The sequence below is a fragment of the Kryptolebias marmoratus genome, linkage group LG9, assembly GCF_001649575.2.
Source record: "Kryptolebias marmoratus isolate JLee-2015 linkage group LG9, ASM164957v2, whole genome shotgun sequence".
Classification (NCBI taxonomy): Eukaryota; Metazoa; Chordata; class Actinopteri; order Cyprinodontiformes; family Rivulidae; genus Kryptolebias; species Kryptolebias marmoratus.
Window position 1 is genome coordinate 2854042 of NC_051438.1, and position 16955 is coordinate 2870996.

A 16955-nucleotide genomic window follows, 5' to 3' on the forward strand; every position below is an offset into this window, starting at 1 on the left:
TAAACGAAATAAACATTTGAAATATATGAGTTTGTATGTAATGTATGAATATAATATACAAGTTTCACTTTTTAAATGGAATTACTGAAATCAATCTACTTTTTCATGATATTCTAATTTTATGACCAGCACCTGTATATTCATAGACTGTGTATAATACAGACCAAGTGTTCCACCCTTTCTTCTTTCTTGTTGTTGTGGACTGAAGCAAGCGGAATGCTCTTTATGGTAACTGCCATGTTGTATTTGGGCACCAGCATCTGCACACCAGGAATATGGGGCTTTAAGTCACGCCCGCTCTCCTGCAATTATCTGTTTTAAGCATGAACTATACTGAACATATTAGACAAATGAATATTGAAACATACAGTAGCAAGGTAAGACCTATGTGAATCAACAAGAGTCAACACCTGATGTTGGAGGTGATTAATGTTCTATTTATTTATAAGCTTGATCATCCATTTCCAGCGTCAACTTTCAGTTTCACGTCAGGTCTCCACAAATATAATGAGAAACTTGTTATATATTGTGAACTTGAATCCACAATTGTGGCTAGCAGCAGTATCATTTTGAAATCCCACCACTCCATTTAAACATCCATTTTCTTTACACACCACTCCTTTCCAGGTTGCAGGGAGCTGGTGCCTATCTCCAGCTGTCACTGTGTGAGGGGAGTCCATCATAGGGTCACAGAAACAACAAACAACCATTCACATTCTCACCTATTTACATGCAATTTTTTGGTCTGTGGGAGTAAATCAGAGTACACATGAGCACAGGGAGAGCATGCAAACTCCACCAAGAAAGGCCCCAGGTTGGAAAGCAATCCTGCAACCTTCTTGCTGAGAGGCAACAGCTCTAACCACTGTGCTGCTGTTCCACCCTCCATTTAAACAATTGGGACATTTTCTTATGTAAAAGATAAAAATTACACATCATATTTTTTCTCCAGTGTTGCTTTTTCATAGGTCACATAGCTCTTATCTTGTTTTTATATATGGGGCGGCAGTGGCTCAGGCTCCGATCTTGTGATTGGAGGGTTGCTGGTTCAAGCCCCTGCTCCAGCTGTCTCAGCCGTTGTGTCTTTGGGCTAGACACTTCACCTGCCTTGCCTACTGGTGGTGGTCAGAGGGCTCGGTGGCGCCGGTGTGATGGCAGCCTCACTTCTATCAGCCCACCCCACCCCACCCCAGTGTGTGATGTGGATGAATGGGTGAATGATTGTAGTGTAAAGTGCTTTGGGGTCCTTGGACTAGATAAAGCGCTATATAAGTGCTAGCCATTTACCATTTGCATTTTTTCCCATTATGTTTAGCTTCAATAAGTTATTTAAAGCTGTTACACAACGATAACATGTTACACTGTAATTGACAGTATGACAGCCTGTTGGTGAGTTGGTATGTGGGACTTTTGTATCACTGGTACAGCCCCACATCTCTAGACTGCAGCCTCTGGCTTTAAAATTCTAAATTACTTTAATTTTGGACAATGGAAGTTAAGGGAGTCTTTTTATCCATCTTTATGTATGTCAATGGGGTTGCTAAATAGCCATGTCCTTTGGAAGTCCAACCCCACCCACATCCTGGTCCATCCCTTTCTGTGGTCCACAACCAGGGGTCATTATGGAGATTTCTGGTTTTGAAGACATTCACCTTCAATGACTCCTTTGATTTCACTTTCTTCAAAATTAATCTGTCATAGATTTGTGCAAGAGAGTGCAGCTCCATGCCAACTGTTTTACTGACAATTTTGAACAGACAATTTTTGTTTTGACTGGAGCAAATAGGAATTACACAGATGGTTAAAACTTACCCAATAACGGATCTGTAAAATAAAACGATCTAATAGAACAAGCTTTTGCAACATTAAAATAAACAAGTTCACACAGAAAGAAAAACAACCCTTATCTTCAGAGTCTTTTTGAAGATTGCAGCAACAATCTGATCATGGGACAATTTCTTTTGAATCACTGTACCTGTCAGACTTAACTTGTTCCACAAGTTCAGGATTTTTTTATTAAGTCGGTGGCCATATCCTTAGTTTCTAGACAGTTAGCTGGAGGAAGTGACTGTCACAACGCCTCACAAAGTCAGTCTCTACTACTGGACTTCTCCATTATTTAGCAAACTGAGTTTTAGAATGGCTTTTTTTGAAAGTCAGTGAAGGTAAGCATCCCCACAGTGAAGCATGGTGGTGGCAGCATCATGCTGTGAGGATGTTTTTCATCAGAAGGGTCTGGAAACACTCTGCTGAAGCTACACTCCACTGGTTTAAGGAGAACCAGTTAAAGTTCCTGGAATAATCCAGTCAAAGCTCAGATCTCAGTCCACCTGAGAATCTCTGGTTGGTTTAAAGTTGCTTTTTTGGACACCAGCAGAACCATCCAGTCTGAAGCAGTTTAGTCATGAAGAGTGGACAAAAATGCTAATGGTTGGATGGACCAAGATGACGACGGACCTGAAGAGACTTGATGCTGGAACTGCTGCAAAGACTGGTTAGACTGAGTCCTGAATTTGTGGGAGTGAATAGTTATGCAAGTGGTAGTTATGTTGAATAAAGTTAAAGATCCCCCCCCCCCACACACACACACACCAAAAAAAACAAAACAAACAAACATCATAATAAATTTGAGGTTGTAAGGTTGTAAAGCTGAGAGATTGCCAAGAGGGTGAAAACCTTTGCAAACCTTCAATCAAAATACAATGCTAGAAGCTGGGACTTTAAACTCAACCAGCTTCCTGTTCAAACACAGCCTGAAGTGAACACACATTCAAAGTCCACAGCTGAGCAGTGAGCAGGCCTGACTTACCACTTGTGTGAGTATCTCCGAATACTTTTACTTTGCAGGAAATAAAAGGCTGTAAATCAGGCAGTTATGCTCCAATGAGAGGAGGGAGTGAAAGTAGAGTCACTCTGTGAACTTAGAACAGTTTGTTCAGTTCTGCAGATTTCTGAGTTCTTTGGTTGGTTTTGTAAAGTACTGACAGAAAAAAAACACCAGGCTGTCCCCTGCAGAGTTAAACTTGTGAGTCTGGTGTTTGTGTTGTAACAAATTTACACTGTTGGGTCTAAATGAGATATTGTAAACATTACCGGCTGAAGAACAAAGTAGGTGTTTCCTGAGGTCTGTAGTCACACATCAGTCAGCTTGTTCAGGTCTTGTGTCTATAAGAAATAGATGTTGGTTCATCTTTGAAAGAAACACCTTCATGTTTCATATCTTATCCTCTCCTCTAACATTACCTAATGATGTCTTTATTGAAACATGTTGTGGAGCTTTTGAATGTTTTAACATACCTCTGTATGTTAGAGCCAAATCTATGGGGAATATGGAGAAAATACTGAACTGTCATCATAATTAGCTGGACTGCTCAGACCCACTGTAGCATGTGTTAAATATCTAAGTAAACTTTATTTATATAGCACCTTTCACAGACATAAAATCACAAAGTGCTTAACAGAAATGGAGACAAAAATATAAAAATCAGTGAAACAAAATGAACAAAAAGCCAGACTAAAGAGATATGTCTTGAGACTTTTTTTTGAAAGAGTCATTACATTCAGAGCAGCGCAATGCTAAAGGGAGAGCGTTCCAGAGCCTCGGGGCCACCACCTGAAATGCTCTGTCACCACAGGTTTTAAAATGAGTTCTAGGTACTGACAGCAGCGTCTGATTTGAAGACCTCAGAAGCCTAGACGGGCAGAGAGGCTTCATGAGTTCTGATATATATTTAGGTGCCTCATTATGGAGTGCCTTAAAAGTTAAAACCAATATTTTAAAATGAGTCCTAAAATAGACCGGGAGCCAATGCAAAGAAGCCAGAACAGGAGTTATGTGAGCTGTTCTGTGAGTTTTAGTTAAAAGCCTGGCTGCTTCGTTTTGCACAGACTGAAGGCATGCCATGGAGGATTTACTCAGACCCACCAGAAGCCAATAGTCTAAATAGTCTAAACGAGAAGAAATAAAAGCATGGACAATCATTTCTAATTCCTTCTGTGATAAAATAGCTTCGAAATATTCCTTAAATGGTAAAAACAATTGCGAGCTAGCAGTTTGCAATGATTGTCCATAGACAAAGAACTGTTAAAAACAACACCCAGATTTTTCTTAGAAGGGTTTAAAAACCCAAGATGCTTCCTGATTTCTGCAATTTTGTCATCAGGAGCTGCAATAAGCGTCTCAGTCTTGCCAGCATTTAACTGCAGGTAGTTATCATCCAGCCAGATTTTAATGTCAGTCAAGCAGTTGCTGAGTTCAGTCAATTTGTAAAGTTTGGAAGATCGAAACGAACAGTATATTTGAATATCGTCAGCATACACATGGTAGGAGACATTACTGTAGCGATTTAAAATAAAACTTATTGGGCGTATTGTTGACATTGTGAATATTTTTGTGCTCTCATTTGTTGTTTGTTTTTCTTATTGGATTATGGTGTGTCACGTCACGTGATCTGTCTAATTTAACACACGCGTGTAAAATAAAGGGTGTGTCCTCCAAACAAAGCTGGAGAACAACACGAATGCCAAACAGAGTCTCGTGCTGTCACGTTGAACGCTGAGCCAAAAGTAATTCTGCTAACAGGTTATGGGCCCAGGATTAATGAACAAATGGGTGGATGTCGTGACGGATAGTGTGCACCTGCTGTGTAAGTGAACAAGGAAAATGAACAGAAGAGAAAAGGACATGGCACATAGCCGCTGGTCAAGACTTCTCTTTGATGGAGATGAGAAAAATTACGAACTATGGGAAACAAAGTTTTTAGGACATCTTCGATTGCAAGGGCTGAAACAGACAATTTTGACGAGCCCTACCGATGATGACGATGAAGAAGAAGACACACAGAAAAACGCAGAAGCTTATGCAGAGCTCATTCAGTTTTTGGATGACAAGAGTTTATCACTTAACATGCATGACGCGCCAGACGACTGGCGTGTGGCGCTTGGAATCCTGCGGGCACATTATGCCGGCAAAGGAAAGCCCAGAGTGATCAACCTGTATACTGAGCTGACTTCACTGCAGAAATCGCAGAGCGAGTCGGTAACCGAGTATATCATCAGAGCTGAGACCGTGATCACCGCTTTAAGAAGTGCAGGTGAGGAGTTAAGTGACGAACTTCTGATTGCCATGGTCCTGAAAGGTCTTCCAGAGACATTTAAGCCATTTGCCATTTATATCACTCAAAGCGAAGATGGTGATAAGCTGACTTTTGCAGAGTTTAAAACTAAACTCAGAAGTTTTGAAGACATTGAAAATATGCATGCGACAGTATCTGAGGACAATGTGATAAAGGCTAAAGCGCAATCTGGCACGAAATACGCACCAAGAGGTGCAAATGATCCTGGAACAGGAAGTTCTGAGATTGTGTGCTTTAAATGTGGGATGAAAGGCCATATAAGCAGAACCTGCCAGCGGAAGCAGTGGTGCAGTTACTGTAAGAATAACAGTCACAGCAACGGAACCTGCAGACGTAGAAAACAGCGGGACAACGCACGCACAGTAGCCAAAGAGATGGGCGGCAACAAAGAGTATGCTTTCCGGGTGAGCGATGCTGACACGCAAATGGACGAGATCAACAGAAGAGGTTTGATGGTGGACGCCGGTGCGACATCTCACATCATCACCGACATCAGGAAGTTTCGGAGGTTTGATGAAAGCTTCCAGGCCGAGACGCACTGCGTGGAATTGGCGGATGGATCCAGGTGTCTTGGGATTGCTAAGCAATGAGGAGACGCGGAAGTGTGTTTGATCGACAGCAGAGGTCGACGGCTTAAAACAGTGCTGAGGAGCGCACTGTACATCCCTTCATATCCGTAGGACATCTTCTCAGTGAAAGCTGCAACATCCAGCGGAGCAACAGTGATCTTCAAAGAAGGAAGGAACGTTCTTCTCAGAGACTGTACCAAATTCCCCATTCACGTATGTAACAAACTGTATTACTTAGACACGATGGACAATGAATGTGGTGATTAGTGTAAAAAATGTTATGATTTACAAAGTTGGCATGAGATTCTTGGACATTGCAATTACAGAGGTGCACTGAAACTAGAAAATGTTGTTTATGGCATGGAAATTAAAGGGAGAGGTGAACCAATGCCATATTGTGAAGTTTGCACAAAGGGAAAATTTGTTCAAACTAGGAACAGGGAGCCAGATGCAAGAGCTAAAGTACCACTAGCAATGGTCCACACAGATTTAGCAGGACCTATAGACCCAATGTCCAAAGATGGCCAAAGATATGCATTATCCTTTACAGATGATTATTCCAGTGCAGTCTTTGTATACTTTCTGAAAAGCAAGAGTGACACAGTACAAGCTACTGAAAAGTTTATTGCTGACATGGCTCCACATGGAAAGATTAAATGTATGAGGTCAGACAATGGTACAGAATTTATAGGAAAAGAGTACCAAGCATTACTGAGCAGAAATGGTATCAGGCATGAGACCTCAGCACCATATTCTCCACATCAAAATGGTACAGCAAAACGAAACTGGAGAACTTTATTTGACATGGCTAGATGTATGTTAATCGATGGTGGATTGCCAAAAATGTTATGGCCATATGCAGTTCAGACAGCAGCTGTGGTGCAAAACAGATGTTTTAACAATCGCACAAAGCAAACACCTTACTTTATGTTGACAGGCAGGCAGCCTAACATTTCTAGAATGCAGAAGTTTGGATGTATTTGTTACACTTACAAACGAGAGAAAGGAAAGCTGGATTCAAGGTGTGAAAAAGCCATTTTTATAGGGTATGACAAAAATAGTCCAGCCTATTGTTGAAGTAAATAATGATGTCAGAAAATACAGGGAGGCAGTAGGAAGCTGAATCTATTTATCAACATGTACAAGGCCAGATCTAAGCTTCGTAGTAAGTAAACTGGCACAGTACTTTGCAAATCCTACCACAGAGCAGTGGAAAACTGTAAAGCATGTTTTCAGATATCTAAAAGGCACACAAAATAAAGAACTATGCTTTAAAAAGGGTGCCTGTGAGAACCTAATATATGCATACAGTGATGCAGATTGGGCAGGTGATACATCAGATCGAAGAAGTACAACAGGTTACTGTACAAGTCTAAATAAAGATGGTCCATTAGTATCATGGAGGACCAAAAGACAGCCTACAGTAGCACTATCTACATGTGAGGCAGAGTACATAGCACTAGCTGCTACTGTACAGGAGTGCGTATACTTGAAACAACTGTTGTTCAACATGGATGGTCTGGATTATTTAGCTAAGATCTATAAGGACAATCAGGGTACCATATCTTTAGCCAAGAATCCTGTGTACAGACAAAGATGTAAGCATGTTAATATTAAATATCATTTTGTCAGATCAGTTATAAATGAAAGAAAAGTTTTTCTAGAGTACTGTCCAACTAATGAAATGGTTGCAGATGTACTAACCAAACCAGCAACAAAGAGTAAGTTGAGGAAGTATGAAATGTTTATGTTTGGTGCATGTATTTTTGTTGAAATATTCAGAGTCAGAGGAAGTTACCCAAATGTGAGCAAGTGGGGGTGTTGACATTGTGAATATTTTTGTGCTCTCATTTGTTGTTTGTTTTTCTTATTGGATTATGGTGTGTCACGGCACATGATCTGTCTAATTTAACACACGCGTGCGTGATTTGTCTAATTTAACACACGCATGTAAAATAAAGGGTGTGTCCTCCAAACAAAGCTGGAGCTCACAACACGAATGCCAAACAGAGTCTCGTGCTGTCACGTTGAACGCTGAGCCAAAAGTAATTCTGCTAACACGTATGTACAACAAAAAGAGAAGTGGGCCCAAAACTGACCCTTGGGGCACCCCACTGGACAGCTGAGCAACATCAGAGTGAACATTATTCATAAATATCAGACCTATCAGATAAATAAGAAATGAACCAATTTAAAACAGTGCCAGCAAACCCAAAAAGATCTCTTAGTCTGTTGATAAGAACGGTATGATCCAGTGTCAAAAGCAGAAGTCAGATCCAATACAACAAACACAGTATAGATTCCAGAATCAGCTGCCATCAACACATCACTAGAAACTTTTAATAATATTGTTTCTGTGGAATGTAATCTACGAAAACCAGATTGAAAATTGTCCATAAGGTCATTTTCTTCTAGAAAAGAGTTCAATTGATATGCTACAACCTTCTCAAGCATCTTTGACATGAAAGGAAGTTTAGAGATAGGTCTGTAGTTTTCGGGCATAGAAGAATCCAGGTTAGGCTTTTTTAGCAGAGGACAGACAGATGCAGTTTTAAAACATTTAGGTACAGATCCGGAACAAAGAGACAAATTTATCAAGCTTACTACACTGGGACCAATGCAATTAAAAATATCTTTAAAAAGAGATGTTGGAAAAACATCAAAAGGACAAGATGACAGTGTCATATGCATTAAAAGATCTGAGATGTCATTAATAAATACTAGTGTAAAAGAGGACCGCGTCACCGCAGTCAGAGGACGAGGGTCCAAACAGTGGGAAAATTAAGGCAAGATACTTGCTCTGATGTTGGCAACTTTGTCAGTAAAAATTTTAAAAACCTATTACAATCAGAATACGTAAAAACACTTTGAGATGAACACAGTGGAGAAACAATGTTCTTAATTGTATCAAATAAAATCTTTGGATTTCGTCCTTTTGATTTAATGAGATTAGCAAAATAACTGGTTCTTGCATTCCAAGGACAGCTTGTATGTTGAACAGAACTGTTTTAAAGGTGCTATTAAGTTCAAAGTGTCCTTACAGTAAATGTTAAAACAAGAAACAGCTAAGTCCACATTCATGGAGTTAAAATCTAAGGAAGCAGGATCAAAATGAGAAATAAAAGCTTCAGCATTGTGTTCAGTTATGATCCTTCTTTGGATCAAATGACTAGGAGGAGCAGGATCAGGGCTGAAGGACAAATTGAAATATATACAATTGTGATCACTAAAGAATATATCCTCCACATGAACATGTTCCACAATAAGGCCTAAAGAAAAAACAAGGTCCAACGTATGGCCTTTACAATGAGTGGGTGCCCATACATGTTGAGTGAAGTGATTAAATTGCGCTTATCAGAGGAGCGTTTGTGACGAAGAAAGCTCCGATGATGACCATGTAGACCTCCATCCATGCAAGGCGAGTTAAATGCCGATGATAAACAATTGGAGGCAGTGGCGCCGGATTCATTTTCTAGGTGGGGGGGCCACCGGAGTGTTTCGTCACCTTATTAATTTTACATGCATCGGATCATCGTCTAACATCAATAAAAACTGAATAATGAAACGCTTTTTCATCTATGACTTTTTGTTCCAGTATATTATTATGAATAATGATAATTAGTTTAACCAACCAACAGCTTTATAAATGACNAAATATTTAGTAAAGAAATTAAATAATTAGATTGGACATAAACATTTAAATTGTACAGAGCCTCCTTCATTTGGGGATGAGATGAGTTCAGATCAGAAGTCATCAAACACAACTTGCCTCTTTTCAACATGTTTGTTTATTAAAAAGCCCCAACTTTAATCTATGATAAACCTGGTGAAGAAAAGTTAAAACCGTAGACGGCACTCTCTGTTGATAAATGTAAAAAAACTGTAAATAATTTGTCCCAACTTTGATGAAGATTCTTTGGTTAAATCCTGCCTTTCATTTATTTCAGGTTTTGGTTTGATGACGGCAAGAACCGGACTTTATTCTGTCGTCATTCCAGCTTTATATTCTGCTCACTGGTGAGTCTTAAAAACTGAAAAAACAGTCGACTGATTTGTAAGAATTCAGACTTTTATTGTGGTGGAGGAAGCAACAATGTTTCCAGCGTTGATTTCCAGTGGAATCTCAGGTGTTCAGAGAAATTGTTCAGAAACGTCTGGACTCTCTCTGTGAACGCAGCAGAGGCAACATGTTTTCATCATGTGAAGAGAAAATACAACCAAACAGCAGGAAAAAGGACAATTCTGCTCTGAAGAAGAAGGTAAAGCAGCAAAACAACCCAAAAACAGCTTGTTGAGAGCCTAATTTCTATCTAAAAACTGTTATAAAATAAAATAAAAGCTATAAGAGACGATGATATCAGGGCTCGGGAAAAGAAAACCACCTTTCTCAGCTCGGTGTGCAGTTTGTCCTTCAGAATATGAGGAAACTGGACGAACGGAGGACAAAAGGTGACTCTTTTAACACAAACGTTTTCCCATCTCTGGAAAGCTAAGTCGAGTTTCTCCGGGTATAATAAATCCACCCGATGAGGATGAGGACGAGCAGCCAGTAGAGGTCCTGAGATGAAGAGGCTCCTGAATGAGACAGAATGATGGTGAGAAGTTTGGACTGAACTCAGACCAGGGGATGGAGAGAGACGGAGCTGAAAGGAACTCACCGGTTTCCAGAAAGGAGGGGCAGTCTGCAACAAAAGCCACAGGATGGTTAACAGTCACACCTTCACATAAACACTCAGGCTGATGTTTGCTGAAGAATCTCACCGTACTCATTGGTTGGGATGTTTTTGCTGTTTCCCTCCATCAGCAGAGTGGCGTTCTCCTTCAGCTCAGAGCAAACGCCGTAGACAAACCCCTGGAAACACACCAAACAACTGAAAGGTGAAGGTGGAGAGACGGAGGAGCAGAGAGGAGCTGCACCGGTCCCGCTCCACAGGTGGCCGTTGTCGTTATCAGAAAGGTACAGGAGGCTGACGTTTGGATCAGAGGAACAATGGCAGCTGAGAGGAGCCAACTGCAAACACAAGGAGCCTATCAGTCCAGCATCTGTGCACTAACAACTCAAGTTGTTCTCAGTTGACATACTAAGCTTCAAGTTATGACACGATCTGCACTGGAGCTGTGTGCTCTTCACACACTTCAGCTCAGAAACCAGCTTTTTACAATAATTCACAAGTTATTTGAACAACATGATGGTTTTTACAGTTTTTACAGCAGCATTTAGAGCTAAATGAGGACAAACTGAGTTCTTATTAAACTTTAGTGTATTTCCAAACTACTAACACTTGTTTTATTGTGTTATTTGTGTGACAAACTGTAAAAACTCATCTGATGCCATCGTCGTCTTTCATGTTTAACTCATTTCTCCTAACCGTTAAACCTTAAATCAGCTTGGTGTTTATGAGTCAGAGAAGAAGGCTGGACAAACAAAACCTACAGAAAATATATCAATCTTTGTTAAATAAAGATAAAAGTTTAGTTTTTAGGACTAATAATCAGAAACAGTTCTTTAAAACATTCTTGTCAAACTTTCCTCTCCAAATCAGACAATGTCTGAGGTGTTTCTGAGTGAAATAAACAAGTTTAAAAGTTTTTAAAAAACATGTTTTCGTTTCTCTCCTCTTCGCTGTGATATTTATGTCTGCAGGATAAAAATGGAGCTATTCAGAAGAACAGAGTCACCTTTTAGCATTAACCAGTGTTCAAATTGTAAGAATCAACCTCCTTAGAACAATCGAAATAACAAGTCTACTGATGCGCTAAAGTCACTCTGGTGTTCAAAAGTGTCTGACAGGCACTCCAACGCTTCTTCTCCCAGACTGGCTCTGTTTCTGTCTTTTTATCCCAACCCGATCCATGCCCTGCACATAAGGGCGCAGGGGAGTGGGCTATATTCAGCTATATCTACGTAATATAATCCCTCTTAGTGTAATAAAGTATTTTCAGGCAGAAACAGTTTGTCATTGGACATGAAATGAGTCTGAATCACTTTATGGCAGTAAAAACACCTATTTTGGGCAATTTCTGGCATTTGTTTAGTGTGAGACTGAATTCATTCAACCATATCTATATATTATCTACATGAGTGAAAATTGCAGTACAATTTTGCCTGAAATTCCAAAGCAAAGAATAAAAATTATCAAAACATTTTTTTTATTTATTTAGTCATTTATTGAGTTACATCCATCACAGTTCAGTAACCACACAGTTGTTCGAAATTTAAACAAGCTTAGTGCCGATAACCCGTGAAAAGAACATTTTTATCGCTATATTCCCGTTAGGAATTGAAGTGATCAGATATTTATGATAAACGATAAAACACGAGAATGACTCTCACGGGGAAACATCGCAAGTCTTAGAGAGAGAAAAGGGTAAACGAGAAGAACCTTTGTTGTAATCTTGGCTAATAAACTATATGTGTGTTTTTGGTGTTTACATAATTTGTCTAAAACAACTAAACGACCGAGAAAAACCTTCGAAAAGACTCGACGAAGCACACTGAAGCAGGCTGAGCGCAGTCCCGCAGCGCGCTCCTTCGCGGGGGCGCGCCCGATCTCACCCGATCAGTTTTTGGCAGAGAATCACTTTTTGGCACCACACCTGTGGTGCCAGATCTCACCCGATCAGTTTTTGGCAGAGAATCACTTTTTGGCACCACACCGGCGCCTATGATTGGAGGTCCCCACTAGTTTGGCTCGGTAACGAGACCGATTCCCAGCTGGATGACACAATCCAAAGACAGCGAAATGGTCCCAACTTTTCAGCCAAAAGTCTGCGTAATCGTCTCAAACGAACCTGGACTCCGGTTCTAGATCCCCCTTTTACGTTTCTTGCTTCTGGAGCATTGCAGCAAGCACTCAGGTGAGCAGCAAACAAACGGTGGTGGACTACTCCCTTTGGAACTGCTCCAGCTGTCACAACAAACCACTAGCGATTCTTTGATTGCCAGCAGCGCATCCCGGTCATAAACACGCGTAGCAAACGTCACAAAGTTATTGATAAAAACTAAATGAACTAAAAATAATAAAAACAGCAAACAGATAAAAGGGGCAGCACCGACGAAGCCATACAAAGGCGCCATCTTGCCACACCCCCCTCAAGTCAAAAGAGTGAGACTAATCTTAACTCCCAAGAGTATTACTATTTAATTAGACTTGCTTGGTCAATCAACAAAAACAAACCTGTCTATATAAGGTTAGTGTAATGTACTGTAGGATTACTGTTGACTTGCTGAAGCGGTAAAATTTATGTCGAATATTTGAATGTTTAACATCTTTGGTCAGCTTTTTACCGTGTTTAATCAACGTTTCCATGTAAAAGACCTAAGCCCTGTTTTCCCTGTTTAAAGATGTTTTAGGAATCGTTTTGACAGCTGACATACCTTATGTATTTGTATTTTATTATTTTGAATGTTATACATTATGATATAAACTGGACTGACATTGAAATGTGTTCAGTGAATTAATACATAGTCAACTAGAAGCAGTCAGAATTCAGTCAGCATTCAATTGAATACACTACAAAGAAAAGATGTTCAATATTCAAAATGAGTGAGTATTTGCAAAAAACAATAAGTTCATTCATTTGAACATTAAATATCTTGTCTTTGTAGTGTATTCAATTGAATAAAGGTTGAAAGGATTTGCAAATCATCGTTTTCTGTTTTTATTTATGTGTTACACAACGTCCCAACTTCATTGGAATTGGGGTTGTACAAAAAATATTTAAAATATTCTGCAATATTTTGCTTTGCAAGCATGCTCTCATCTCATCTTGCCTCCTAAATGTGCTGCAGCTGGGGGGAGGGGGGCTCTGCTGCTCAGAAATTATGTTTAACACCAAACACCAAGTGTATTACAAAACCTTTAATGTTCATACATCATGTGTGATTTAGGAGAACAACGTTTTCATAGGTTTAATTGGAACATAATGACTGAGAACAAGCGAGGAAATATATGTTCCCACTCAAACAGAGGAAACAGCTGTGGAATCAGATATTCTGCTATAAAAAAATAATAAAACTCCATTTAGATGAAATGATTGCATAACACAATTATATGTCAGTTAAAGTCAGTTAACTCCAAGTTGAAGCAGCTGAAAGTGTTTAGCTGCACCTTACAAGAAAAATAAGCCACAGTTATCATTGTCATCTTCATCAGGGAGTTATACAGGACAAAGTTACATTCAAATTGGTTTACACTAAATTTTTAAATAGTTTATAAAAGTTTGATTTTAAATCTTAAATACCATTACTCCCTGGCCTTTAATCCAGATGTTGACTTTGACCTTTTGTTTTACAAAATCACTGGAAGGTTTTTTTTTAATTATTTATAAATGACTGTAAGGCAGATTTTTAAGCACTTCTCAAAATTACTGAATGCTCTTTTGAAGTAAAACACTTGTTGTATTTTTATTAAAGTAATTGTGAAGTTTATTTTCCAATTTAATAATTAAAATTTTATTGATCCACTGTTAGATAAAACATGTTTGTGTGAAAAAGTTGTTACATCATAAAACAAAATTTAGACAAAATAAAAACAAACATTTCGGGGGAAAACAGTTTTTTTTGGGCCCTACAGTATATTGGATGAGAACTTTATTGCTGATTATTGTTGTGATGGGTGGAGATGATGGAGACGAACCCGGTGTGCAGACTCATTTTAAAAGAAACTAATTTATTTAACTAAAGAACAAACAAAACAAAAGCTGACGGGGCAGCAAACAAATAGAAACATTGATGAAATCAAAACTAAGAAGACGGTGAACATAATAAGAGCGGGAGCAGGAACGGAACCAGAAACAGGACAGAAACATGCAACAACATCAGACTAACAGCAAACAACATCAATGGACCAGCAGGGTATGGGAAGAGTGACCGGGTTTTTAACACTGAAACGAGGTGAGTGGGAACAGGTGGAATGATTACAGAGTCGGGACAGGTGTAGATGGGCGTGACTGACAGACAAGTGAATGACTGGGGGAGAGTGAAAATGAAACATGAACATGAGACAAAACAAAAAGCAGATCCATCCAAATAACAGAATAGAAACAAAACAAAAACCAAAGAACTAAAATCAAAAACATAAACAAAACCCAGAAAAAGCCAAATCACCACAATTATATTTATGTGTTTATTATTGTGTACAGTAGTTTACATCTAAATACATAACCATGATTACAATATTCATCAAAATAATTGTGATTTTTATTTTTTCCATAATTGGGCAGCCGTAGTTTACAGGTTATTTCACTCTCTATCACTGGCCAAAGAAGAATAAATGCAGGTTAGGCAAAAAATGAACTTCAATTTCTCTGCGTGCACTTTTTGCAAATGTTCTAAAGGGACTGTAAATTTGTTGTCCCCAGGCTCTGACCATGATGGAGCTGTTACCCCCACCCTCAGGCCTACAAGCTGAATATGTAACACTTTTCACCACTGGGTCCCTTCATTTCCTCCATGAGCTGATCTCCATGTTTGATAAGAAGGTGGATCAGGTAAAGTTTCTTTTTTTCAAAAAAGATAAAGAAAAGAGGAAGAGAGCTGAAAGTGAGATAGCTTCATGTTTTCTTTAGATTCTGCAGCTGAGAGTGTCCAGAAAGGCTCACCTGGATCTTTCAGGTGACCTGCCAAACTTCTTGGAAAACACTGAACACATAAGGTCCGACCCGGCCTGGAGGGTGCTCCCTGTGCCCCCCAGACTCCAAAAAAGGCACGTGGATATTGGAGATATGGCCCCATGTGATACACAGCGCTTCATTAAGGCTCTGCAGTCACCAGCACAAGGAATACAGGTACTCTACACAGGTTCACAACTAGTTTCTGTTGGTTCATTTGTCCACAAAGACTGTTACCACTGGTCCTGTTGAATTTGGCTTTTTACCAAGAGAATATTTGATCTCACAATGTAGAAAAAATATATACATCTGCAAACAAAACAAGTTAAAAATCCACTGAACTCATAAAAAGGGATTGTTTGTGAGGAATTAACTTGGTTACAAGAAGTAATCTAGCAGGACGCCCAAATAAAAAGCTGTGAACCAGATGGCCAAAATCAATAACAAGGTCAAATACTAACAACATCTCTAGGAGTCTAAACAAGAGAAAGTTTACATGTTGGAACACATTCAGAAACCAAGTCTAACCAGCTCTGAGTTGATAAATGTTCTTAAATAGTCTGGTGTTAGTTTTCTGATTTGGATTTCATCACTGACATGGATGTCAGTTCAGCACTGTGTGTTGAAATGGTTGTGTTATATTTTAAAGGATTATGGTTAGATTTTGTACGCATCTAAAACTCCTTAACACCTGGCTGCTTCTTTTTTAATTTAATGTGTTAAATATAAAAACCACAGCCCAAGCAGTCACTAGAAACTGAACTCAAGATGAATGCAGAGTAAATAATGAATGTTTAACTTCATTATTCTTAAGAAATTCTGAAAGGTGTCAGTGCAGCTACTGCCTGAAATTCAAACAGAACTGTAATAATCTAAGATCAGAAAAAAGATGCCTACGTTTTGACACTTTAACTATATAAATGTAAAGACTGTTAGTCCCCTAGCAGTGAGAGACACTGACTGAAAGAAGAGAAAATGCCTCTGTTTTGATGTAGAGTTTGTCAAAGATTAGAAAACTTGAGACAGTTCAAAAATTGGATTGTGACATCACACTTTAAGTTGAACTTTCTTAAACCATGATATCAAAATGCCAGTCCAGTCATATAAAGTCCAACTTTCTGTCACCTGTTTAAACTGTCAGTGATGTTTCTACTGTGACCTATAGAGACCTATAGAGCTCCAATGAGAACTGGGTTTTCTCAACTGTTTAGCCAAAATCCCATTGATGTCTGTAGGAAACTTTGGCTATGTTGTAAGATGTACTGCTACCTAAATTGCTCGTTGCAAGCTATTCCTTATCAAGCTGCATGTTTGATATATTTGCATGTTTGTTTGTTTTTATTAGATCTGTTTGACATGACAACAGAAAATGTAAAAGAAACAACAGAATAGTGGATGGATGGATGGATGGATGGATGGATGGATGGATGGATGGATGGATGGATGTCTTTAACCACAGTTGTGTTTCTTACTGAGCCACTGAAGAATCAGTAAAAAGCTTCTCTTTGGTTTCCTCAGGTTGACTTTGATGATGGGAACTGCCCATCCTTCTACAACCAGATTAAAGGCATTCACAACATCATTCTGGCAGTAAACAACCAGCTCCCTGGTGAGTTTTAGATTTTAATACCCACATTAG

The 16955-nt window shown here is 39.2% G+C and overlaps 1 protein-coding gene across 3 annotated transcripts in view; it reads left to right on the forward strand.

The window, feature by feature from the left end:
* The first annotated feature begins 2752 nt into the window (after positions 1–2752).
* The window catches only part of mlsl (malate synthase-like), a 46993-nt gene continuing 32790 nt past the window's right edge, over positions 2753–16955 (forward strand). The window contains exons 1-5 of one of the 3 annotated variants that reach the window (XM_025002241.2): positions 12368–12562; positions 14930–14985; positions 15068–15196; positions 15275–15493; positions 16835–16925. In XM_025002241.2, the coding sequence (XP_024858009.1) occupies positions 14980–14985; positions 15068–15196; positions 15275–15493; positions 16835–16925 (445 nt within the window). In that variant the 5' untranslated portion in view covers positions 12368–12562; positions 14930–14979. Of the gene's footprint in view, positions 2817–12367; positions 12563–14929; positions 14986–15067; positions 15197–15274; positions 15494–16834; positions 16926–16955 lie in introns of those variants that run through there. The other 2 variants (XM_017439171.3, XM_017439172.3) reach the window with 2 other exon arrangements.